The sequence below is a fragment of the Nyctereutes procyonoides genome, unplaced genomic scaffold (genome assembly GCF_905146905.1).
Source record: "Nyctereutes procyonoides isolate TBG_1078 unplaced genomic scaffold, NYPRO_anot_genome, whole genome shotgun sequence".
Classification (NCBI taxonomy): Eukaryota; Metazoa; Chordata; class Mammalia; order Carnivora; family Canidae; genus Nyctereutes; species Nyctereutes procyonoides.
Window position 1 is genome coordinate 65,960,677 of NW_026575125.1, and position 26,331 is coordinate 65,987,007.

Sequence of the window (26,331 nt, forward strand, 5' to 3'; positions counted from 1 at the left end):
TGTGCTGTCTCTATGTGTCTCTCTTGGGCCAGATTATCAAAATGAATCATTGCCTGCATACCTCTTATATTTCTATTTATTTTCCTGGTGCTGACTAGGTCCAATGAAATATGATTCTTTTTGCATTTGATCCTCACTGCGGCAAGCAACACCTAATTCAACTGTGTCCATCTCTTTTAAAAAGAGTAATGCTATTTTGAAACTTCAATCTACTATACAGCAACATTACAAAGTATAGACCATGCGACCTGTTTTCATAGTCAATAATAATTTTCCTTTCAGCCAACTTAATAGCATTTATTTCATCTCCAAATAGGTGACTTCTAGGAATTTTAATAGTTTTAATTTTGTTTTATGCATGATGAATGTATTGCTTTTCTTTTTGCATATCTTGTTTGTAGAAAACTCCTCAGATTCTTATTAATGAGGTTACTTGTATATAGAGTGATACAGAACAAAGGGTCTATTAATTTTAAGAATTCTGCCCCAGATAGAAAATATTTATTCAGGGGAAAGATTATATTATCTTAGACTCAGCAGGATGTCAATGTTCTAACTTTGTAGCAGTTCGTTTTGTAAAAATAGATCTTCCAGACTAAATAAATTCATACTTTAAGATTTATAAACAACAGTGCAAAAGCATAAAACCTCCCCAGTTATTATCAATAAATCATTATGAAGTTATTTGATCCACTTATAATGTGCAGAAAACAAAATACTATCTAAATACAGACTTCAAACCATAGAAATAAGACATAATATTGCTTGGTTAGGTGTTGAGAAATGTACTTTAGAAGCATTAGAGATGCTGCCTAAGACATTTTAGAATTTAGTTTCTTAATGACATATTTCAAATGTTCAAACATTGTAGTTGAAGTAGATCACAGAATTTCTGATATTGTGCTCACTCCCTCTGGAATAGTTACCTCTTCCAAAACTACCACTGGGAAGGAAGGAAGGGAGGAAGGAAGGAAGGAAGGAAAGAAGGAAAGAGTTTAGGGTTAATTTCACAACAGTGGAGTTGTACAAGACACATGCATCATGCATTTATAATCAAAATATTATTTTTTATGTTTTATGAAAAAACAATTCCTGAGAATATGTTCATTATAGATTCTTGTGCTAAAAGAAAATTAATAGGTTAATTTATACATTTTATTGAATTCCTTTTTTAAAAACATTTTATTTATTTATTTGAGAGGGAGCAAGAGAGAGTACAAATGGGGTGGGAGGTGCAGAGGGAGAGGGAGAAGCAGACTCCCCACTGAGCAGGGAGACCTATGCAGACTGATCTTAGGACCGTGGTATCATGACTTGAGCTGAAGGCAGATGCTTAACAACTGAGCCACCCAGGTGTCATTTTATTGAATTCTTCAAGAACGATAAACAAATGTTTTTTTATAACATTTTGGATTCAAATAATATGAAACTGTTAATTCTATAAAATAATTGCTTAGCATTTTTTATCAGTATAGATTTTGGGAAATTGGAAGTTGTAAAAGAAAAGAATTTGGAAAAGGTGATCTCTATTAAAAACATTTTATTCAGAGATAATGCTGTCCCATTACAAATCTCACAGAAGTTTCCCAGAATTCTATGCCACAACTTTCCATACAGTAAATAGGGCATGCCGCTTGCTATGCAGCAAATAATGATGACTATGAAATCTGTGTGGTTCAAGACTGCATACTAGATGTATAGGCTGCTTGCAATTACAAAATTAGCTATATCTGTACAATAACTCCATATTTCTATCACCACTGGAACCAGAACCAATAACTAGATTTTTGTGAAAATTGGTTAGTCCAGATTTAAGCCTAGGTTTTTCTTTTCTTGGATGATTTTTGTAATATATGGGGTCTTTGAAAATTTTTCTGACCAGGGATATGCATATTTTCAAACTTTGCTTGTGGCCAGTTACTGAAGTAAAGAGACCGTGGTGAATAGAGTAATTTTGTCTGTGGTACTATGATTTACCCCTCATGCACTGTAGTTGAAGCCATTTAAGAATACCAGGGTTTGGGGACACCTGGGTAGCTCAGTTGGTGAAGCAACAACTCTTGGTTTCAGCAAGGATCATAATCTCAGAGTCCTGAGATCGAGCCCTGCGTCAGGCTCTGTGCTAGGTGGGGTGTATGCTTGAGATTCTCTCTCTCCCTCTTCCTTTGCCCCTTTCTCCCATTCTCTCTCTTTCTCAAAAAATAGGTGAATGAAAAAAAAAGAGAGAGCACAAGGTTTTGTTTGATTACCTTCCGAGATCACTTCTTTGTAGCCTTTTATACTTACCTATGTCAAAAAAGAAAAAAATCCCCAGTTTCTAATTGCAGGGAAAACTGCTATCTGGTTCATACATCTCTCATAAAAGATTTGCAATCAGAATTCAAAGATATAGTCATGTAGTTAGGTTCCCAGTGTAAGAGAAAATTCCTTTTGTAATTAGATCTGTTCAACAAATTTGAAACATTTTATTAAACAAAAATTCTATTGGAAGCTAAGAAAGAATCTTGTTAATGTAATGAGGATGTGAGAGAAGATAATATAAAAATAAAAGGAGAAAATACAGCTTGTGTTTATATGCCACAGGTGATATTTTTTCATAAGTAATATTCTTCAAAATAAAAGGTAACACCAGAAATAATCAAAATTCCTGTCAGCTAGTAAATAATTAAACAAAGGGCAATGTATTCATGTAATGGAATACGTTTCAGCAATAAAAAGGAAGAAACCACTGAAACATACTACCACATGGATGAACGTCAAAAACATTCCACTAAGTAAAAGAAGCCAGACATAAAAGACCACATATTGCATCTATTTGTATAAAATATCCAGAATAGGCAGTCCTATAGAGATAGAAAGAAAATTAGCTGTTGCCAAGGGCTGGGGCTGGGGCAGGAGATTAACTGTAAGTGGGCATCAGGAGTATTTTTGTGGTGATCAAGCTGTTCTAAGATACATTTGTGATAATGGTTGCACAGTCCTGTAAATTTACTGAAAATCATTGAAATGTACACTTAAGATAGGCGAATTTTATTATGTTTGAATTATACTTTGATAAAGCTATTAAAGAATGGAGATGATAGATAGATGATAGATGACAGTTTTTAAAAAAATGCAGTGTATGCTTTACAAGAAGGTGATCTGGTTATTTAATTTATAGGTATTCATAAACATATCATAAATTTGTTTCTCCAAGTCTCATGCCTCTTTAGCAGCAAATGTTTCATTTTCACTGATTATTTACTGAAACATTTATTTTAAGAAACTAGAGGCAGCTGGGGAATAGGTATGAGTTCCAATTGAGAGCTTTCCATCATCTAGTTATAGAAATAAAATATTTATAGATGCTATTAGAGGTAAAGGAAACACAGTGAAGTTTTTGAGCTCTTAATTCGTGAATGCTCTGATATTAATTTTCTTTTTGCAGAAGAGGTACCATTTCAAATTCCAACAATGAAGTCACCCTTGGACAAGATCCAACTGACTCCTGGGCAGGCATTGCCTCCTGGATTTCCTGGACCACTCATTTTCGCTGATAGTCTGTCCTCCGTGGAGACTCTGTTGACCAACATTCAGGTCAACAATATTTCTATAAACAAAATAAATGTAATACAAGACATTAGCATCTACATAAATTATTTCACATTTGAGAAACTAAAACAGATAAGATGAACTGCATGTCATTTTCTGTACTTTGACAGGGTCTGCTGAAAGTGGCTTTGGATAACGCTCACATCCAGGAGAAGCAGATTCAACAAGAAAAAAAGGAACTGCGAATGGAGCTCTATAGAGAGAGAGAAATTAGAGAAAACCTTGAAAGACAACTTGCAGTTGAGCTTCAAAGCAGAAGTAAGTTTAACAAGTTCAATTACAGAATAAACATTTTGTTGTAAATATATTCAATAATAGTAGAAATATTCTCAGGGATAGCTTGGAACTACTGAAAAAAAATGACAGGCTAAGAAATACTGTGTGCAATTCACAAGGTAAGATATTTATACTCTTTCTCTTTAATTATAAAAGATAATGAAATATATCTGACTTCAGGCCACTTGCAGATTTAGAAAACAGGAATATTCTTAGCTTCCTCACAATTTCATAAAATATTCCTGGATGCAAATAATCTAATAATTTCTTGTAGACAAAATGCTCTTTGCCAAGAACAGTGATAGATAAATAAGATAAATAAAACTCAGTCCTTGTCCTTGAGAGATTTACATTTTAGAGGGCCAGCATAACCAACCAGTTAATTCAAGACAATGTGGCAAGAACAATGAAGCACAGTATATATGGCTATACAGAGAAGGGGTAGTTAGTTCAGTTTGGTGGGGAAGTGAATAGTTGAGGAAGACTTCCTGTTGCTGACACTTGAACCTGAGTATTGAAGATTGGTAGGCTAAGTAAGGGCAGGAAAGTATCTGAGTGATTTGGACATTCTCAATAGAGGTATCAGTAAGCATAGGAATGAAGGCAAGAAGCTTTATACATGGGCAACTATAAACAGATTGTTATCACTGTGGCTCTGAATTTAATGAAGTGAATCATGGGAGATGATGTAGAAAGATGAAAGTAGAAGCTAAATTGTGAAGGAAATTTTTAACCATGTAAAATATTAGCTTGGATTTTATCCTATAGGTAATGGGAAGTAGTAAAGAAATAAGCAGGGGGATGATCTGGTCTGATATCAATTAAACCACTTTAGTGTTGGGAATAGAGAGAGGGCTTGGAGTAAGACTACAAACAAGGAATTTATGTAAAAGGAGTTTGCTCTCATCCTGGCAGTGGAGATGAGGACTGAATTTGGGTAGCATAAGTAGGGATGGAGACAAAAGAGAGAGAAAGGAGAGATAATCTTCACAAATAGAATTAACTTTCAAACCATGGGTAGACATTAGGTCATGTACAGTTGTGGATAAAGACACTAGTTCATATAAAAACCAGGAAAATTTTAAATCTTGAATTCAGCCAATAATTTTCACCTTTTCCTTACATTTACCTTAAAATACTAAATAGCAGCAAGAGTGTCGATTGTGAATTTCAACTTCTTCTCTTCTCTGCTTATTCTTCTATGGAAGGGTAACAAAGTAAATGCTAAATAAAATAGAGAGTGAGAAGGAGAAGGAAAAAGAGAAAATCCACAAGATAGATAATGCCTCCTTAACCAAGGAAGAATAATTCCAGTTGAGTGAAATCCACTAACTTTACCTTATTCCAAAGTTGTATATTATATTCCAAAATTTTTGGCAAGCAATTGAAAACTTACAGTATATTTTCCTTAAGGCCCAGGAATCATTATTAGTCCAGTTCAAAATATAAATTCAGTCACTTCATTTAAAAAGAATTAAATGGGGATCCCTGGGTGGCGCAGCGGTTTGGCGCTTGCCTTTGGCCCAGGGCGCGATCCTGGAGACCCGGGATCGAATCCCACGTCAGGCTGCCGGTGCATGGAACCTGCTTCTCCCTCTGCCTATGTCTCTGCCTCTCTCTCTCTCTCACTGTGTGACTATCATAAATAAATAAAAATTAAAAAAAAAAGAATTAAATGTCTTTAAAAAAAATCTTAAAAAAATGGAGGAAACCTGGTTGGCTCAGTTAGTAGAGCATGTGACTCCTGATCTCAAGACTATAAGTTCAAAACCTACATTGGGTGGAGAGTTCAAATAAATAAACAAACAAATAAATACAATCTTAAAAACAAAAGAATTAAACCTCTCATTATCTTGTCAAAATCATTAAATACTATTAAGCAAAACTTAACTTGTCTTTTTAAAGTTTAGAAAAATCCATTTATATCTGGTGTTTGATATGCAAAATAATTATAATTAACAATCATAAAAACACACATTTTTAGTAGAATGATTTTTTATACTAAAGAACATAATAATCATATGTTAAATATAACATTCCCAGATTGGCTTATGTGTAACTACTACATAGAGTAAAATTGGCTTCTAACTTTTAGAGTTATACCAATTTCTGTTCATTAACTCCTCTTAGATTCTTGAGGTATATCTTTATAATTACTATCACATCTATTATCTTTTAAAAAGGTATAGACAGGGACACCTGGGTGGCTCAGCAGTTGGGCATCTGCCTTCCAATCAGGGCATGATCCCGGGATCCTGGATCAAGTCCCACATCGGGCTCCTTGCAGGGAGCCTTCTTCTCCCTCTGCCTATGTCTCTGCTGTGTCCATGAATAGATAAATAAAATCTTTAAAAAAAGGCTAGACATGATAGGGGCACCTGAGTAGTTCAGTTTGTTGAGCACCGGCCTTCAGCTCAGGTTATGATCCTGGGGTCCTGGGATCAATCCCCAAGTAGAGCTCCCTGCTCAGCAGAAAGCTTGCTTCTCCCTCTGTTCTCCATCTTTCTCCCTTTCCCTCTACCCATGCTCCCCCATCACCCTTCGTGCTCTCCCCCCATTCCTGCTCCTGCTCTCTGACACACCATGCTGTCTCACTTGCACTCTCAAATAAAATCTTTAAAAAAATATAAAAATAAAAAGGCCTAGACATGGTTGATGTAATATTATAACTATTATCAAATTTATTCTAAAGTATTTGTATTTAATAAATGTAGCACATTATGATGTAATAATAATACCACTGCTACTATCATTACATATCACATTATCACTACTACTATCATTACTGTCACTACGACTACTACTACTACTACTACTACTGGTGGCTAATGCTTATTAATTGTTATGTGCTAAGCACTGTTTTTAACATTTTACATCTAATTACTCACAATTATAGGAAACTACTCTGTTATCCTCAATTGATGTAGAAAAATTATGTACTTCATCTCTATGAAGCTCAGTACTCTCATCTATTACAATAGTTGAACTGGATAATAACTTAAATTCCTTTCTAGTTCCCTAAATATCTCATATCCACTATAACTAACTTTTTATTACAAAAGGGGAACTTTTTATCTGAAGCCATATGATAGAAAAGAAAGAGGGGGAGGAATTGATCTTATGCTTAGAAGTAACAACAGTCTAAGTATATCAAAAGAATAGTAACTATAGGGCAGCCCTGGTGGCGCAGAGGTTTAGCACCACCTACAGCTGGGGGTGGGATCCTGGAGACCTGGGATGGAGTCCCATGTCAGCTCCCTGCATGGAGCCTGCTTCTCCCTCTGCCTGTGTCTCTGCCCCCTCTCTCTGAATAAATAAATAAATCTAAAAAAAAAAGAATAGTAGCTATATGTTTGTATAAAACTACATGTGTAAATATTATATTATTTAATGTTATCATTAAATGCATGTAGTTAGTGAAAGTAGAAAATAATTTTCTACCACTTCTACCATTGCCATACAATTGGATGTTTATTATAAAGCATATGCACTGGAAAGGCGAAAGCAAAAAGAAGTAAATTGTATGTATAATTCTGGTTATAATAAAACTATTATTTTATATATAATATTATCTATTATTATCTTTTTTTCCAATTAAAATGTAATGAGATATAGTCCCAGAAAATGCTCAGTACATATAAATACATAAATACATGAAAGTTATTATTATTTATTTATATATTTAAAAATGTAATATGCTAATGCTGTGGGATTGTTGAACACAATGGTCAAGAGAGAATTCTTGAGACATTTTATGGTGCAACTTAATAAGTTTATTGAAGTAGCACGAGGACAGGACCCATGGGCAGAAAGAGCTGTACTTTTTGCTATATGAAGCTGGTAGTTATAAGCTTAGTACTCAAAGGGGAGGAGATGTGCAAGGATTATTATAGCATAAATATCTTCACATAAAACTGCTTTCACAAGATTTCTCAGATGCTTATCATTCAGTTCATATTAGCTCTGAGTTGGTTTACCCACAGTCATGAGACCCTTTAAAAGTGTAGCAGTCAGCACATATGTGATCACTATCAAAACAACGCAGTCTATAGGTCAGTCTTCTGAGCTAAAGGTGAACATTTTTTCTGCTTCTATCTCTCCTCACTGTGCCATTGTAATATACATAATCATAAATTTAAAGAAAAACTATATTATAGAATACTTTTGAGCCAATAATTTTACTGGAAGCAAAATTGTGTATTATCAAGGACATTAAGTTATAAATTATTTTTAATAAATTAAGATTTCTGATTTAAGTAATTTGTTAAATGCTTTATATTAATGATAATAAATAAGTATAATTAAAATAGTAAAACAGCTTTATGTTGAACCTCATTTAATAATCTTTTACCCAAATCAACAGAAACCAGGGGTGCCTGGGTGGCTTAGTCAGTTAAGCATCAGATTCCTGGTTTTGGCTCAGGTCATGATCTCCTGAGTTGTATGATAGATCCCACACTCAGTGGGGAGTCTGCTTGAAGATTCTCTCCCTCTGCCCTTCCTCACTCTCAAAATAAATAAATCTTTTTAAAAAAATAACAGAAACCATACATTCTCAGTGTCTTTGCTTCAAGTTTTCCAATTTTGTTATTACCTCAAAGCTCTGAATTTTTGTTTCACATGAATGTAAATTTACATGGGTGTCTAATTCTTTTCAAGTTGCTGAAGGTTACTTATTTATTTATTTAGATTTTATTTATTTATTTGAGAGAGAGAGAGAGAGAGAGGCAGAGACACAGGCAGAGGGAGAAGCAGGTTCCATTCCATGCAGGAAGCCCGACATGGGACTCCATCCTGGGTCTCCAGGACCACACCCTGGGCTGAAGGTGGTGCTAAACTGCTGAGCCACTAGGGCTGCCCAGCTGTAGGTTATTTATATGAAAGACATTGAACTGTGAAATAAATACAAGTGAAACAAATTAGCATCATAATTAGTTCAAAATATATTTTAATTATATGTGAACACTTTAAACATTTTTAAATGCCAAAATTTTAAAGTTTGCATATTTCTTGAATGTTTTTCTATTTTCACAATAAAAAATATCTTCAATTTTTAAAAACTGATTCAGGGGGACCTGGGTGGTTCAGTGGTTGAGCATCTGCCTTTGGTCAGGTCATGATCCCAGGGTCCTGGGATCAAGTCCCACATCAAGCTCTCCGTGGGAGCCTGCTTCTTCCTCTGCCTGTGTCTCTGTCTCTGTGTTTCTCATAAATAAATAAATACAATCTTTAAAAAAGTAAAATTAAAAAGAATGATTCAGAAAGACTGTAAAGACTGGTAGGCTTAAAACCCTTCTATGAGCCAATATATTGCAGGAACCCAATAATTCTATCTAAGAAATTATCAAACATTGAATGCTATCACTAAGTGCATGTAGTTAGTAAAAGTACAAAATAATTTTCTACCACGACTACCATTGCCATACAAATGCATGTTTATTATAAAGCATATGAACTGGAAAGGTGAAAGCAAAAAGAAGTAAATTTTATGATTTAACACTCTGGTTGAATCTAATGAGATCTGGAACCCAAATAAACTAATGATATGCATTTATGTCTCTCTCAGTATCTATTTATGGCTTATAATCCACCAAAATAGGCAACATTATTTTATTGACTAAAGTTTTGCCAACTAATTACCTTTTCACGTTTCAGCTACCATGCAAAAACGTCTGAAGAAGGAGAAAAAAGCCAAGAGAAAACTGCAGGAAGCCTTGGAATATGAATCAAAGCGCCGGGAACAAGTGGAACAAGCATTTAAGCAAGCCACTACTAGTGACAGTGGCCTGAGAATCTTGAAAGGTAGTATTTGATTTTGACTTTCACGCTCAAGGTACAGAAAGAAAAAAAAAACCTGATTTAAAAAGAGAAAGGAAGAGAGAAAGAAAGACAGAAAGAAGAAAGAAAGAGAGAGAGAAGGAAAGGAGGGAAGGAAGGAAAACCTAGAAAAAAAAGGAAGAGGGGGATCCCTGGGTGGTGCAGCAGTTTAGCGCCTGCCTTTGGCCCAGGGCGCGATCCTGGAGACCCGGAATCGAATCCCACGTCGGGCTCTCGGTGCATGGAGCCTGCTTCTCCCTCTGCCTATGTCTCTGCCTCTCTCTCTCTCACTGTGTGCCTATCATAAATAAATTTAAAAAATTAAAAAAAAAGTAGGAAGGGACGGTGGAAGGGAAGGAGAAAAGGAAGAAAGGGAGAGAGGAAGGCAGGGAGGGAGGGAGGAAAGAAGGAAAAGAAGGAAGGAAGGAAGGAAGGAAGGAAGGAAGGAAGGAAGGAAGGAAGGAAGAGGCTTTGTTCAACAATAATTTAAAAATCAATTTGAGGTCAGGCTCTTTAGGTTATGAATTAAATGTGTCAAAATAATCCCTATTCTGGGAGATACAAATATCCTAGGAATAACATGAAACCCTGCTGACTTTTGCAATAGAAGCAGTAATGCTGATAACCTTCTTGCATTTAAAATGTAAGTATTTTATGTCCACTCATTTTAAAATATGCTGATAAAAAAATTAAAAAAATAAAATATGCTGATAATTGGTCTACTCTTTTTAAATGAGTTATAGGATGCTGATTTCTTTAATGTAGATTGCATCAGTGTTGGGGGTTTAAGGAGGGCCTGGATGAAAAAAAATGTTCTAAGTACATTCCTAGGGACATCTGGGTGGCTCAGCGGTTGAGCATCTGCCTTTGGCTTAGGGCATGATCCCAGAGTTCCGGGACCAAGTCCCATATTGGGCTTCCTGCATGGAGCCTGCTTCTCCCTCTGCCTGTGTCTCTGCCTCTTTCTCTCTGTGTTTCTCATGAATAAACAAATAAAATATTTTTAAAAATTTAAGTACATTCCTGGAGATTCTGTTAGAAGAAATGCTTCTGTCATGAATTCTCTTAATTCCAATATTTTTCTGATTACATTGTCAATTATGAAACTCCACAACATCATTTCATCTCATAGAATATTCAGGTTCTTCTTTCATTGCACACTAACAGCTTGTGTTTTTAACTGACATGTTAAATATACATATGTATATTAACTGCTATGTGTGTGTAGCAAATATAAACTGAAGAATTTTACACAAACATGCACACATACCTCATACACATGCATGACACACACATAAGACTAAAAGGGTGCTTCAGTGTCCTATACTAAGAATGAGTAAGGGATTTTTTTTATAAATGTGAATCATATTCTTTCTTTCCAAAAGTTCAATTTCCTTTTCACTGTGACTGTCTTGGATCATCGTGTTCACAATCAATAGAAATAGTGTTAGATTATTACCTCATCTTAACCATGCCTCGTTGAAACACAGAAAAGAAGGAGTAATTATACATTAATATCTTACGCAATAGGACATCTCAGTGAGAGCCAGCATCCTTGCTTATCAAAGGTTTTAAAAATAACATTACTTGAGTAGCATGGGACATATGTTCTGTGCACTCATTATTATCATTCGAGGCCCTTGTCATTCTGAGGTGGCTTGAATTTTTTTACATATTTAAAATTCACCCATCCAGGTCTAGCTTTTCTATTATAGAGGAAAAACAGCTGTTTCTACAGCATGGTGGGTATCTTGTATTCAAATCATTTTATTCTCATATTAATCTTTGATGGCATTGGATGATATATTGGCATCTGTTGCCACATTACCCAAGGGTGTCCAAGCAAATGTGTATATATAGAAATGCTCATATAAAGCTGTGCTTCATGGATATGGATAGCTTTTAGATAACACATCTCTTATTTAAAATTGAAAATAAAAACCTAACTTCTTATTTCTTTTTCTCAATTTTTTTCAAAAACAATTCATGTATCTCTCTCTGCCTTTATAGCCAGTACTACCTAAAGACCACAAACCACAACTTGTGTTCTGATGTTCAGTATGCTTAGCATAGAGATATTCTCATCATCTATCACATTTTACAATTAAAAATATACCATAAGAATAGGGAACTTCCATTTATGTAATTGCATCAGTCTTTTTTCTTATTCTATAGTCAGGTCGTGTTACCTGATAGTATGAAGTAATTTTTATGGACAGATTATTTTCCTGAGAATTATCTCTAGAGAATGAAATAAAGAAGTATTTACTATATACTTGAAAATATATGTGAAATTGTAGAATTCAGCCATAGTTTATAATTCTCCCTCTTACCATTAAAAACAGACATACAAAAACAAAACCAAAAATGCCATCCAGAGTCTTGTGTTATCTATAGGAGCAAACTACTGGTTTCACTTTAAATGAAATCAGAAAAAACAGAATTGTACCTTAATCTTGAATGTCCCTTCTTTCAGATACTGGAAATCCAGATGTTGAAATAGAAAACAATGGGACTCCTCATGATAGTACTGCTGTGCAAGGTACAGTAAACAGCATACTTCTCTCTATAACTGTGTGATATGGGGTGGGTATGTGCTCCTATATTGGTATTCTTTGTATGAATAAAATAAATAAGTTTAATTCTTCTTACTTTATGTCAGAGGCAGAAAGCTTCAGTGATACATATATATACATATAAATATATATATACATACATATATATGGACTAATAATTTTACATATACAATGTGGGCAAATTTCTTATATGTTTAGCTGTTAAAAGTATGTATATTTATGTTTTAGGCATATTCTAAAAATGCTTAGCTGTGAATATAATTTACCTTTCTGAGGTGTACAAAAATATACTTCAAAGAAATCTCACTACTGTTTGTAAAACCCACAGGTAAAATAATCATAACCTATCACTATGTTTAAAGCGTTCAAGGCAACACTTTTTATCAACCTTTAAATTCCAGTGCTAAATATAGATAACTTTAGAAACAATCTAAATATGGAAATAAGACCACGACTTTTAATTCATGATTTTCAAGATTCCCATAAATGCCTAGATCCTTTAAAGTATATAAAAATATTTAGTAGTAAGAAAATCGGTGAAAAAATTCAGTATAGAATTTCACTGGAGTGCAAAACAACCTGAAAATAGAAATTGAATTTAACCACTGGAGTTTTTCTAGTCTGATTCTAATGCAGTTTTCTAGCCCTCTGTATGCAGATTACTTTTGTTTTCATGTTTAATATGAAAAGATGTCTCACGCTAATAAAAAAGAAAAGACATCTCCATGAAAAAGTGATTCCCTAACTTCAGAAAGCAAGACAACAACCATGGATATGTTGTTGATAGACGATTAACTAATCAATGCCTTTTCATTATGTGATGACTGGATCTACATGAAGGCAACAGAACTGGATGTGAAAAAAAGATCCATTCGTGTTCATTTGAGGGTCTCCATTTATGTGGCAGCTTTAGAAAATTTAGAAACCCTGTTTCATGTAGATTTGCCCATCATTTTTACAGAACAAAGAATTTCAGAGCTCATGGATCTTCTGGTAATACCTGTCTCTGCTGAAGTTGAGTAGACCTAATTAATGCATTAATTTTGCTACATGTGAAAAGCATGTATGTTTATTTCATTCAGTGAAGATTTTGCTATTTTTTATTCTTCTTTTGCTTGCCTGCTTTCTTCCCTCAATTTAAAAGGTGTGTCTATGTGACCAAAACCAATATGGATGAGATGCTGTATTTGTCCAATTAATTCACCACAGTTAAATTTATGAGGAAAGCCCCACTAGTTGTGGGCTACCACTAGTTGAGTTTGCTACCACATATCAGGCCAAGGTAGAACCCTAAGCCTGAAGTGTTTAATGACTTCTTAATTTGTGGCACACAAATATAATCCCAGTCTTTTATGGAATATTGAGCTCGATTGTGCCCCTCCTTTGATAGGATGTAAGGTCAGCTTTGGAACCTGGGAGGTTAAAGCAAACATACCATCAGTGGTTTATATATTTCTTATCCTTTAATCCTATATTTCAATTCATTGCTGTTTGTTTAATGTATATTATTCCTTTAATTTGCAGCAGTAACATCTTTCCCAACTCTGAAATAAATACAAGCTTTTTTTTTTTAATGTCCTAAAGTTGTTTCATTTCCATGCAACAAAAAAGAGATACCTTATTCATGGGAGGTTAGTTAGATGATATAAATTAAAAGCCTTCCATTTGATTTAAATTTTCTTATTTTAAACAAGTCTGTAAAGAATGGCTTTTGAATATTAATTTGTGGCTAGGTGTAGGGAACATTTAATATTTATTTTCATTGAGCATACTTTTAGTAAGTTCTATTCTTGCTGGCTAAACATGAGAGAATTAGTACACCTTTAAAAGGATTAATGGGATTTATTTTAAAGCAAGGAAATAAACTTTTATTATTTTTTTGAAATTATAAATCAAATTGTCTAATATATGTCTAATATATGTCATTAATAGTGTCAATATATGGTAAAGTATGGCATATTAATGATTACTTGTTGAATGTCTGCATTTTAGTTTATGTTAAATAATCTTGATAAATGTAATGAAAATGGAAAAGTACACATTCTCATCTCTCATAGCATAGTATTAAAGCACTACAAATAACAAAGTTCCCATCATCAGTTTATGGAAAACTAGAGTGAATTATTTGTGTTAATATGACAGTAAAATCACAGTTTAATATCTAAAGTAAGTTTATTTTTTGAGCAAAAAAGAAAAAAATATTTATTAGACAGTGGAATAGGTGCCTGAAAATATTATCAGAACTATCTTGAGTATAGGTCACAAAATGAATCAGTTCAAGTAACTACCTGAAAAGTCCCAATAATATCACTTATTATTTAAGAGGCTCGGAATTGATAAAATGCTTTTATATGCATATACAAACTTCAGAAAATGTATAATGCCAGAAAACATAAAATGAAACATTAGCCAATATTTTTTCATTCTTCCTAATGGATTTGCTCTTGTGTATTATAATTTTTATCTTTCATGACATTTTTTTGATACTGATTTCATCGTTCCATTTCCCTCAATTACCCATTTTTTATTTTGGAAAAAATAATAATTTGCTAGCATTGTTTATGAGGATGAATTCATGCATGCCAATCTAATGCCATTTCCAAAACTCATCTTTTCATAGCAAACAATTCCAGCACCAGTGAATTCTTCTTTTTCTGTTGTCAATAGCTCTGCTGGATAGAAATCTATCAATCTCCCAGTGCTCTCAGTTTTGAAATTAATTAGTTCCAATGGGATATCTCCTTAAGAGAGTTTAAAGAGGACTAGGAAGGATGTTGCTTGGCCATCTTTAAAAGTAATAAAGTCACATACAGTTTTATGATAATCACTTGGACTTTAGTACAAAGATTCTTTGCACTAAGATTCTTTTTTTAATTTTTTAAGATTATATTTATTTATTCATGAGAGACACACACAGAGAGAAAGAGAGGCAGAGACACAGGCAGAGGGAGAAGCAGGCCCCATGCAGGGAGCCTGACACAGGACTCGATCAGGGTCTCCAGGATCAGGCCCTAGGCCGAAGGGAGTGCTAAATCGCTGAGCCACCCGGGCTGCCCTGTACTAAGATTCTTATATATATTCTAAACCTCTTTAGCTTAGTTATTTCATGTCCTTTATGCTTTGAATGTTGTTTGACAGTCAAGGTATGCATAAATCACCTTCTGTATCCCTTATCTTAGAAGGCTATTATAGCAGCTCCCTCTGAATATTTTAAAGTGATCAAACAATGAATACATACTCTGATGGCTCTGTCCACTATTGCTGGAGGTGAAGGATTCGGTGAAGCATATACACTAACATTCTCCCACCCAGATTCACAGAACTCAGTTGAGGGCCTGCAAGACAGCACATTAGCCATCTTATCAACCAATCTCTGTTTCACGTAAAATAAACATACTGGGTGTCATTAACTGCACCTTCAGATCAATGGTTTTTGCAAATGACTTTCAAGTACCATTTGCGTAGTGCATTTTTGTTGATAAAAGCAAATTGAATTAGCACAACTACAAGTGCACTGATAAAAACTAAAACTGAACTGAACGGCAGTACCATCAGCTAACAAAGTAATATTTTCTCTTTACCATGTTCTGCCATTTAGTTATTATCCTATTGGAAATCTAATTATAATCCTTTTACTCCCTAGTCAAACTTCACAGTTTTTGCAAGCTTAGCACTGACAAGTGATTTCATTACATTTGATTGCCCGTGCCCAGATTGACTTAACTTCACGTGGAGACCTCTCAGTTTCTCAGATTCCCTATTTGCACTTTATAGCAACATCCTTTAATTAATCGGCATTAACAGCAGTAACTAACTGCTGAACAGAAAATAACATCATTTTATGATCACAGGGAGAATTCTTTTGTGTGTTTATACCTGAGTTAACTTTTATATGTCTATATTTCATTGTTTAGGGCTACTGGTACAGTTGACAGTGCATGTTTCTTAAATTTTTGAGAATTGACATCATCATCTTACTAATAACAGATAAAATGAACCTAGGATATGAAGCTCTTAAGTTCTAGAAAACACACAACAGCCTTCATGAACTGACTTTCTAGATTAAAAAAAAAAAGTTCAAGGGAGATAGCATCATAAAGTGCAAGTTCTAAGTGACACAATGCTCCTATTCCTGCCATTGTATTTGTACGGGGAAAACAAAACAAAACAAAACAAAACCTAAAAAGCAAACAAACTAGGAACTGCTTTTGCAAGGGTAATGTCCATCTGTATGACCAATTTTTACATTTGTGGGGGAGTTTTGTTTGTTTTTGTTTTTGTCTTGCCTACGTGTTTGACCATGACACAAAATGATTCACCACTGGAAGGTATTTTTCCATAAATATGGAGGAATCAAATAATTTTCCTTCCTTTTGCTACTAACACAACAGAAGTAGATATTAAATCTCACCTGCATGTTAAATGTAAACCAAAATTTGGTGCAAAAGATAAACCTATTAAATGTTTCCCTGCTGACCCATTTTTGCTAAAAAAAATTTGAAAGCTTATTCAGAGAATACGGACTAATCATTCTAAAATACAAAAAGCATGATCTCATCAATGCAGCACTTGGTGAAGATGCCACTGAAGAATTTTTTTTGAAAAATTAACAGATTTTACTATACAATTTTTTTAAACAGAAAAGCCTTCTATATGGTGAAACACAGAGTCAGAGTTAAAAGAAAGCAAAGAGTAGTAGGGAATGGTTGCAGCATATTCAACCAAGAACTATTGCACCAAACATATGAAGAATTTCTACAGATATGTAACAAAAACACAAAGATGCCATAGACCCCAGGTCAATGGGATGGCCAGGTAATTTCTAGAAGAAAATGACTATAGTGGTGGCCTTGGAGGTGAGTTGGTTAGATCTCCCTTCAAGAGAACTTTCGATTAGTAGAGAAAAAGCTGATTGACAGCCTTAAGCTAGAGGCTCTTTGGATCCACCGTGGTGGACATGCTAGGCCATGCTTCCTGTAGGCTGTTCCCAGCCAGTGACAGAGCATGGTGGGATCCTGGAACAAGGCCACCTTGGAAACTCGCCACTAGTCTGCTTGAGCCACTGATGAATTAAAAGCAAGGTGACTAAAGTGCCATTTGGCTCTAAAAGCAACAGACACAGTTTAACACTTCTATGCTAAAAAAAAAACCACAATTATTATATATTACAACATGATTTAACATACATGTCTGTAACATACATAGTCTGTAACATACTATGAAATATATTTGAATATGTATATTCTCATCTACTCTCTCCAAATCAATTTGAGCAATGTCTACCCTTCCTTGACTTTTGAAACTTCCTTATAGTCCATCTTTGTAGCTCACTTGGTAACCCAGGATAACAACCCTCCAATGAGCTTCAGATGACGTGCCAATATTTATTGGAAACACTTACCCATGGACTAAGGTTGTCATTGCAGAATCTGGTAGGATAGCAATGAAAGTGATGTTAGGAGCAAGTAAAGAGACTGGAAAAACTAAATTGCATATGATTACCAGCCATGTATATGGCTTGACAAGAAAAACTAAAAGGAGATCAGATAGAATTTCTCTATAGGCTTTTCTACTCATTTCCACCAGATTGTGCTCTATATCTTTCTCTTGGGACTCCACAACTTCCGACTCTATCCTCATCAGTCATTAATTGTCCTCCCCTTTTATGTCTTATACTATGTTGAAAAATATACGTAGGCACTTTAATATTCCCTTGTAAAGTGGAAATGTTCTTTTGTAAAGTGTATAGCATGTCAGAGATTAGATGGTGGGAAGTGGGTCTTCTTTCCTCTTAAGTGCTTCCTTTGAGAATAGGAGCCTTTTACTACTCAGAGAAACTTTAGTGCAACTGCCATCATAGAGTGAAGAAAGACTAGGTAGTACACACCCCACAGAGAAGTTTTTAGCATCTTCCTCTAAAGCAGCAGTATTATTTTTCCTATAAGATTCATTAGATGGCTCGAGTCGTTTTATTTTCTCCCCCAGGAAGTATTTCTCTCTCATTTTCTTCATCCTTCACAGGATTTTTATCTTGATTGATGGTACCTCCCAGACCACATCATACCTTTTTCTGTGAAATACCTGTCAGATTATAGCACACATTATGTTTTTAGTTCTTTCTAAGGAGGATGTAAACAGCTTACATTATTTGAGAAATTAGGGCTTGGTTGTCAAGGGGTGGCTTGCACCACCTACCACTACATTGTTAAAAGAATATTTGCAATGACTGAAAGGCTGCCACATGATGCTAACATAAAATCCCATCTACAAACCTAAGACTTACAATTCTAGTTATAACTCACCTACACAATAGATGGATTTGGAGTCGTAGTGATAGCAAGACAGTGAGACTTGCAAGCCAAAATAGGTTGCTCTGCTACTCAGCATTTTGGAAGTCTATAGAAATAATTCATCAATCAAATATTTTCCTGACTATTATCTAGGAAGGATTGTTTAGCCTAACTCTGTAACTGCTTAACCAGTTACTTTATGCTCCATTCTCTGTACTTATACAATATATTTTTAAGCTGAAATTTCTCTCTATCCCTCCCCAAACCCAGATAAGCTTGTGGAAAATGCAAAAGGAAAGCCTTTCTCTGACCCAAAATTCCTGTTTCACATTTGTGTCTTATTTTTTAAAATATTTTATTTATTTATTCATGAGAGAGAGCGAAAGAGAGACAGGGAGAGAGAGAGAGAGGCAGAGACACAGGCAGAGGGAGAAACAGGCTCCACACAGGGAGCTCGATGTGGGACTCGATCCCCGGTCTCCAGAATCACACCATGGGCTGAAGGCAGTGCTAAACCGCTGAGCCACCCGGGCTGCCCCACATTTGTGTTTTAAATAAAAACACACGGCATTTTCATAGAAGGTTGTAATAACATGCTATTGTTGTCATACCATTTTTTAAATAAGTAGTAGAATAAAATGAAAAAAAAGCAGAATGATGTTGCAGTCACATAAATGTGTTGTGGTTCTATGCCAATATGCTTATTGGATAATCCTAAAACAGGAATATTGAGAAAAAGAAAGGCAAGATCTAGTGTTTGTATACCCTGGTAAACTCTGTGCCATTTTTTTCTTTTTGGGACTTTAAGGAGGGGGAGGGCTTAATTTAAAAATGTAACTTACTGAGTGACTTAACTGAAACTTCTGAGAATAGATTCAGGCATGGCTTCATATAGGAACTCAAAGAATACATCAATTTAAGATATTACCTTCCCATTCTCTCCAGTGTCCCTTCCCATAGAAGACTTTTTTTTTTTATATTTGGCTAAGTTTTTCTGCTCCATTTAACAACATGTGGCAAGCCTAGGCTTGTTTTTAGTTATTTCATTAGTAACAATTCCATCAGAAAGAAGATTTTGTCTTTGTGCCACTCTTAATACACATCGTCTACCAGGATTATCCCTGTATGATAGTTAAGAAAGGTATGATTAACCCCCATTTCTTTTTTTCCCCCATTTCTTAAGTAGGGAAATATCCTTGGAGAAGTTGATTGGCTTGCTATTGATAGTGGGTTCTAAAACATCGGAATCTTAACCTCCTCACCCATTAACCTCATTGTCAATTCATGTTGATATTATCACTTTCAATCCATCCTGTTATAATCTCTCATAGTCAGCTAACTAGACTGTAATATTATCCTATGCAAAACAATGCATTGGGACCTAGGTAGAAGAAAGATTTTCTAGTTTTAAACAAAAATAGTCTAAAACCAACTCTAATTAAATAATCACCTTTGCCTTAAAACTTTGCAGAGAGTGGGATAGTAGTTATAAAAATTACACAAATAAAGCTCTCTTTCTTATTTAAAACTCTGTAGAGAAGCTGAAATAAAAATAGGAAGAAGTATTTCTTTTTGTGGCAAAACTCACATCATCTATCAGAACAAACCTTAACAGATCCTCAGTTATATAACTTAAGCCAGGATTCTTTACTGTGGTCCATTAGCATAAAGTCTTATTTGTTTGCTATAAGGAACTTCTTTCTCATTTATAATAACCATATAGCAATCAGTTTTGGAAATTAAAGTAAATGTAAAGAAAATCATTCTTTAAATTTTATACAGACCTTCTTGACATCCCCCCAATCTGTTGACCCCCCCCCGGTTTATAATTTACTTGTTTAGTGCATGAAAATTAACCTTAGTAATAATCTGCATACTTAAATTGAAATCTACTTTATATCAATAATGCAAATGATTATTTGGACAACATTTTCACCAATTTCTCTTTTAAGTTTAAAGAAAACAGCCTGTTTATAAACATTTCTTCACTATTTCCCTATTATTGTCCCATAAATTTTAAGTGCTCTTATTTTAAAAAAAAATACAAATGAATATCATGTTGATCTCAACATTGGAGAGTAGCCATTTAAAATGAGTGAAGCAAAAAAAAAAATAAAAAAATAAAAAATAAAATAAAATGTGTGAAGTAAAATCTGCAACTCAAATTTCACAATCTCCTGGTAACTGCATTCCAACTGTCTATGGGAAATGTTGTATGTGGCTATTTTTAATGTTCAAGTAAACATTTAATGTTTTCCCATTACTTCCATTTTTATTTTCCTCCATATTTTGATTGTACATTTTGATTCCTTTGAAATGTAGGATTATGGTATTTTTCTATTAGTTAAACATACAAAAGGAGTAGTTAAAAGTTATAAAAAGAACTTAATTGTATTTCTAAATATTATATTAAAATATTTACAATATGCATCCTAAATAAAACTCAAATAAATTTGTCCTTTATTTACAAAATATTTTGTGATTTATACACTTATGGAAGATGGGTAATATAACCTTAGATTTTTAGAGGAATGACATAGAAACATAAGCAACTTTTCACCATGGCATTATTTATAAGAAGTAGTTTAAAAATATGGCATTCCATATGTGACACAAGTGCTTAGAATGACTTAGTGTGGCTCCTAACATAGTCAGTGTTCCTTAAATACTAGTTTTCATTTATTCTCTCCTTTCCTTTCTTTTCTCTGCAGGAAAGTAGAATTCAAGTACATCTAGAGCTCTTAGCGTGACTCAAATTTGCAAATCTGTGTACTAGACACATGCACTTTTACTGACATTTTATAAGTGGTCTTTGGAAGACACAATGTAGGAAGTGCACTTGTCTAGTAGTCAGAATTTTTCAGCCACTAACTGGCTAACTCAGTTACTAAGCTTGAGAAGTAATTTAACTTCTCTCTGCCTTAATTTTAGTAAAATAGTAATTATAATATTTGCCTAATTATTCTCTTCAAGAAGTTAGATCCATACTTTCTGACAAGTATGACAAATACTGGATTTCATTATTACTGTGCCCAATAAAATACATATGAAGTTAGCATTTGTTTTCATGTGTAGATTTTAGTAGGAATGAAATATTTGGCATGTAATTGACGTATAAAACTTCCTTTAAAACGTATTCTCTTCCGTATACAGTTACGGTAAATATATTTTTTATAATTTATCCTCATATGAGAATAGAAGTGTATCCATTCCACCTTTTTAGGGTGGGTCTTACAAAGACCAGAGATTAAATAATAGTGAAAAATATAAAGAATTAATTCACAAACAAAGTGAGTTAAAAGTGAGCAAGAAAGTTTCATGTTCCATTGTGATACAATTCGCAAGGAAAAGAAAACCTGTACTGATCTTTGTTTTGATTGGAGTATAAATATCAGAAATTTTGGGGAGCTAATAGTCAAGTGATTATGATTTTCAAGAAACTTTGAATTTTTTAGGACTTATAAAATCAATGTAAGACCGTGTTAAACAATGACTCTAAAACAATGCTTTCTCTAGACAAAGAGTAATCAAATGCTATACTATTTTATTATCTGCCTCATTCTTGCATTAGTCTACTTTTCCTATTCTCAAATTAGTAGCTCCATATTTAACTGGACCCCAAATTATTATCACTTATTTGATTTGCAAATGCAGATCTCCAATGCCACATTCTGAATATGTTTCCACAAACAGGTAGAGCTCATAATTGACTGAATATTTAATTTGGATTGAACCTAAGAGTGAAGTGGAGCAGTAACCAGCACATTGTTTTATCTCTTTCTTATTCAGGCTAGAAAAACATGGCCTTTCAGATGTGATCTTATTTAGTACCAAATAACATAGCGCCCATTTGAAGATTAGAAACACATCACTAGTTAAGCAATGTAAAGAAAACATAAAACTTACTACTTAGCTGGAGAAATCATTTACAAAATATTGTCATTAGTTCATGAATAAGTCAGATACCCCAAAAGAAAGGTTTGATAGTCCAAAGTATGCCTGTGATGAATCCTATCAGTTCTTAAGGAAATCTCATTGTCTTTTTTATAGTTTTTACTTAAATTCCAGTTAGTTAACATCAGTGTAATATTAGTGTACAACTTAGTGATTCAACAGTTTTATACAATATCCAGTGCATATCAACACAGGTGCACTTTTTTTTTCAATTTTTTATTTAAATTCCAGTTAGTTAGCATACAGTGCAATGTTGGTTTCAGGAGTAGAATTCAGTGAACCATCACTTGCATACAACACCCAGGGCTCATCATATCAAGTACACTCCCTAATCCCATTGTTTATATAAGTGATTAAGTGGTGAAGAAACACTTGGAAGAAAACATGAGCTCTGAGTAGGAAAAATAGTTTTTTCAAAACATAAACCTTCAAAAGCATAATAGACTAATTTCTTTGCAGCTTTTTAATTTTTTATTATTATTTTTTAAATATTTTATTTATTTATTCATGAAAGACACACAGACAGAGACACAGGCAGAAGGAGAAGCAGGCTTCACGCAGGGAGCCCGACGTGGGACTCGATCCCAGGTCTCCAGGACCAGGCCCTGGGTTGAAGCCAGCGCTAAATCACTGGGCCACTGGGGCTGCCCCTCTTTGCAGCTTTTTAAAAAGCAAATACAGGCTTCCAATTATGGAATGAACAAGCCACAGGAATAAAAGACTAAGCATAGAGAATAGTCAATGATATTGTAATAGCCCTGTGTGGTGACAGATGGTAGCTACACTTGTGGTGAGCATAAAACAACATATAGAGGTATTGAATCACTATGTTGTACATCTGAAGCTAATGTAACCCCGTGTGTCAACTATATTTAATATGTTGGCAAATCGAAATTCAATAAGATAGATATATAGAAATATAGAGATATATAACAAAAAATACACAGTGAAAAGTTACTTTTAATCAGAAAGGGACACAGAACATAAAGACTTCTAACTCTGGGAAATGAACTAGGGGTGGTGGAAGGGGAGGAGGGCGGGGGGTGGGGGTGAATGGGTGACGGGCACGGAGGGGGACACTTGACGGGATGAGCACTGGGTGTTATTCTGTATGTTGGTAAATTGAACACCAATAAAAATTAATTTATAAAAATAAATAAATAAATAAATAAATAAATAAATAAATAAATAAATAAATAAATAAATTACCATCCTGTCAGGGAAGGAAATCTCATCCAGAGGGGAAATTGCAATCTTTAACAAAGATTTTGATTCAGGGAAAATGGTGTGGCCATTTATTCATGTTTTAGATTATGAAGGGGGAAAAACATTTCTTAATGCCTGGCTTGTTAAGCTAGTCATGCATTTCACTGCAGGTTGTAAAACAGTAGAACATACACAAGAGGCTCATAAGCATATTTTAGAGTTAGGAAATATCATTTACACTATTTTTATATTGTCAGTATCACCCCTAGATAATAAGAATAAGCTTTAAACTACTGTAAATCTACAGTTTTGCTCACCTTTGTATAATTTCATTTTTAATAGAATGAAACTCACATCAATGAATATATGTTTAAGGGCTAAGCCTAATAAAGTAATACATTTACTACACAGAGATTTATTCAAATCTTGAACATATATAGCACAGCAAAATACTATAAAGCCAGTTTGTGGTTTTCAGTGAAGTTCGTTGAGTAGATGGATTGAGGATTTTCTTTGTTGTAATAAAATTTTGACCAGGTCTTATTGTTTTTTCTGTGCAGCCTGAACACTGATGCCGGAACTCCAACTGATCATAGGCACGAGTAGAGTGCTGTAGCAGTTACCTGCTTATCCAGTGCTGTAATTCTTTAGAATTAATATTCAAATTCTTAAAATATGGAATCTTCAATTAGTATTTGTTCATTAGGGATAAATAGAACCTTGCATGTACTGGGAAAATGTGCTAGTGAATAGGCTTCATAAGTTTTTAGGGGATAATCATAATGATGATTGAAAATGATACTTTACACTTTTATAACCCCTTTCTTCCATGGAGTTCATAGTGCTTCATAAATGTTGTCAGATTAATCCACACAGCATTGTAGTGTGGTAAGTAGGTGTTATAATTTTTGAGACAGAGAAAATGCTATTTCTAAATAGTGTGGCAGAAACTTAAATGTAGGCACATCCACTTTAAGCTGTGATTACTGTGAAATAGCTTTATATTTGGCTGACCTGGGATTTAACAGGAAATATGTGAGGAGGTAACTCATTTGTGTAAATGACCAATATTTGTTATCACTGAATTGGAGCTCACTTTTCTAAACAAAAACAAAAACAAATAAAAAACACACTTGTAGTGTTCTTTAAGGGAATATAGACAGATCTAGTTTGCAGATTTTGCCATATCTAGTTCTCCCTTTGATCTGTTGAGAGTAAAGCAAGTCATTTAATCCCTTTATACTAGCACATTCCTTATTTATAAAGAAGGCAATGATAAAAACACATACCCAAGCTGCTAAAAATATCCCCTTTATTCTTTTCTGCTCTCCTCCCATCTCCAATCCTGCTTACTCTTTATTAAGCTATCAACAACTAAACAGACTGAAAAATCTATAGACATAAGAAAGGCAGATATGATGGACCACTCACATCATGGTTATTTTCTATTGTTCACTCTATGATCTAGACATGACCAGATGCCTAAGATGTTCCCGTAATTAGAATCAAATGGATCATTTGGCTTGAATTGTCCAGGAAATTGCCTTAAATATCTTTAACCATTTACTAAATGGAGGTCTGGACAAAAGCTGGTGGCAAATACCTGTCATTATTTTTATGCTTCCTGAGAATGTAATAGAGCAGTATTCCAATGTGTTAAGTGGCATTCTAGTGATCAAAAAGTTTTAATGTCTCATCCTAATATGCCCTCCTTACACCAAGCAAAATCTAATCTATTATGTTATTTTTACATCTGCCCTAGAATTAATTGATGATGTGACAAAAGCACCACTCATCCTATGCAAAATTCCAACTGCGTTTTTAATCCATTCTCCAATAATCAGTTCCCTTTTTTGCACAACAATACATACAATGGCCACCTACTCTACAGTTTTAAATGTTACATTAATTCATATCAATGCGACATTCGAGTCATTCCACGCTCTGAAGGAATCTCTTAAGGCACAGGAATTTGACTTCCTGTGTTCTTGATAGACTATAGATGGTCTACGTCCATAAAGTAGGTGTGCCGCTTTAATCTACTTCAGGGAAACAATGCCAAATTAGAAATAAATCACGGATAAGAAAAACAATCATGGATTGAGGCAAATGCAATTTTTAAAAAAGTTATTAATATCAGATATCTGAACTGAATAACAAATAGGTGTGATTAAAAATACAGCATCCAGAAACATCTCATTATTATCTGATAGTCAAACGTGTACTAAACTATAAGGGAAATTGAAGAAAATTTTCAAATTAACTATGTCACTTAAAAACAAACAAGAGTCTTTTAACAAATAGATGTGTTTCATTGTGCTTGACTGAACTATAATAAATCTTTTTTTTGTTGTTGTTGTTGTTGTTTCTGGTCTTTTCCCACATATCTGCTTTTTTTGTGACACGTGATTTTAGCTTTTTACTTTCATAAGCTTCAGATGTATGCTACAGAAGGCAAGTTTCATACTTTTTGGGTTTGAAACAACCAGGCATGGTTCTTTAAAGATAATTCAATTGATCAGCAGAGGTTCACCTCCTGTAGGAAGGGGGCCACACCAAACTCCTGTGCCATGGTGTATGCCTATATCAGGCAGTGCTGTGCTAACAGAAGGACTATATGG

At 34.2% G+C, this 26,331-nt stretch overlaps 1 protein-coding gene across 1 annotated transcript in view; it reads left to right on the forward strand.

Moving 5' to 3' along the window:
• The window catches only part of DACH2 (dachshund family transcription factor 2), a 636,043-nt gene extending 623,544 nt beyond the window's left edge, over positions 1–12,499 (forward strand). Inside the window, exons 15-19 of the mRNA XM_055338054.1 lie at positions 3,428–3,576; positions 3,702–3,849; positions 9,523–9,669; positions 12,161–12,226; positions 12,489–12,499. Coding sequence (XP_055194029.1) covers positions 3,428–3,576; positions 3,702–3,849; positions 9,523–9,669; positions 12,161–12,226; positions 12,489–12,499 — 521 coding nt within the window. The remainder of the gene's footprint in view (positions 1–3,427; positions 3,577–3,701; positions 3,850–9,522; positions 9,670–12,160; positions 12,227–12,488) is intronic.
• The last annotated feature ends 13,832 nt before the right edge of the window (positions 12,500–26,331 follow it).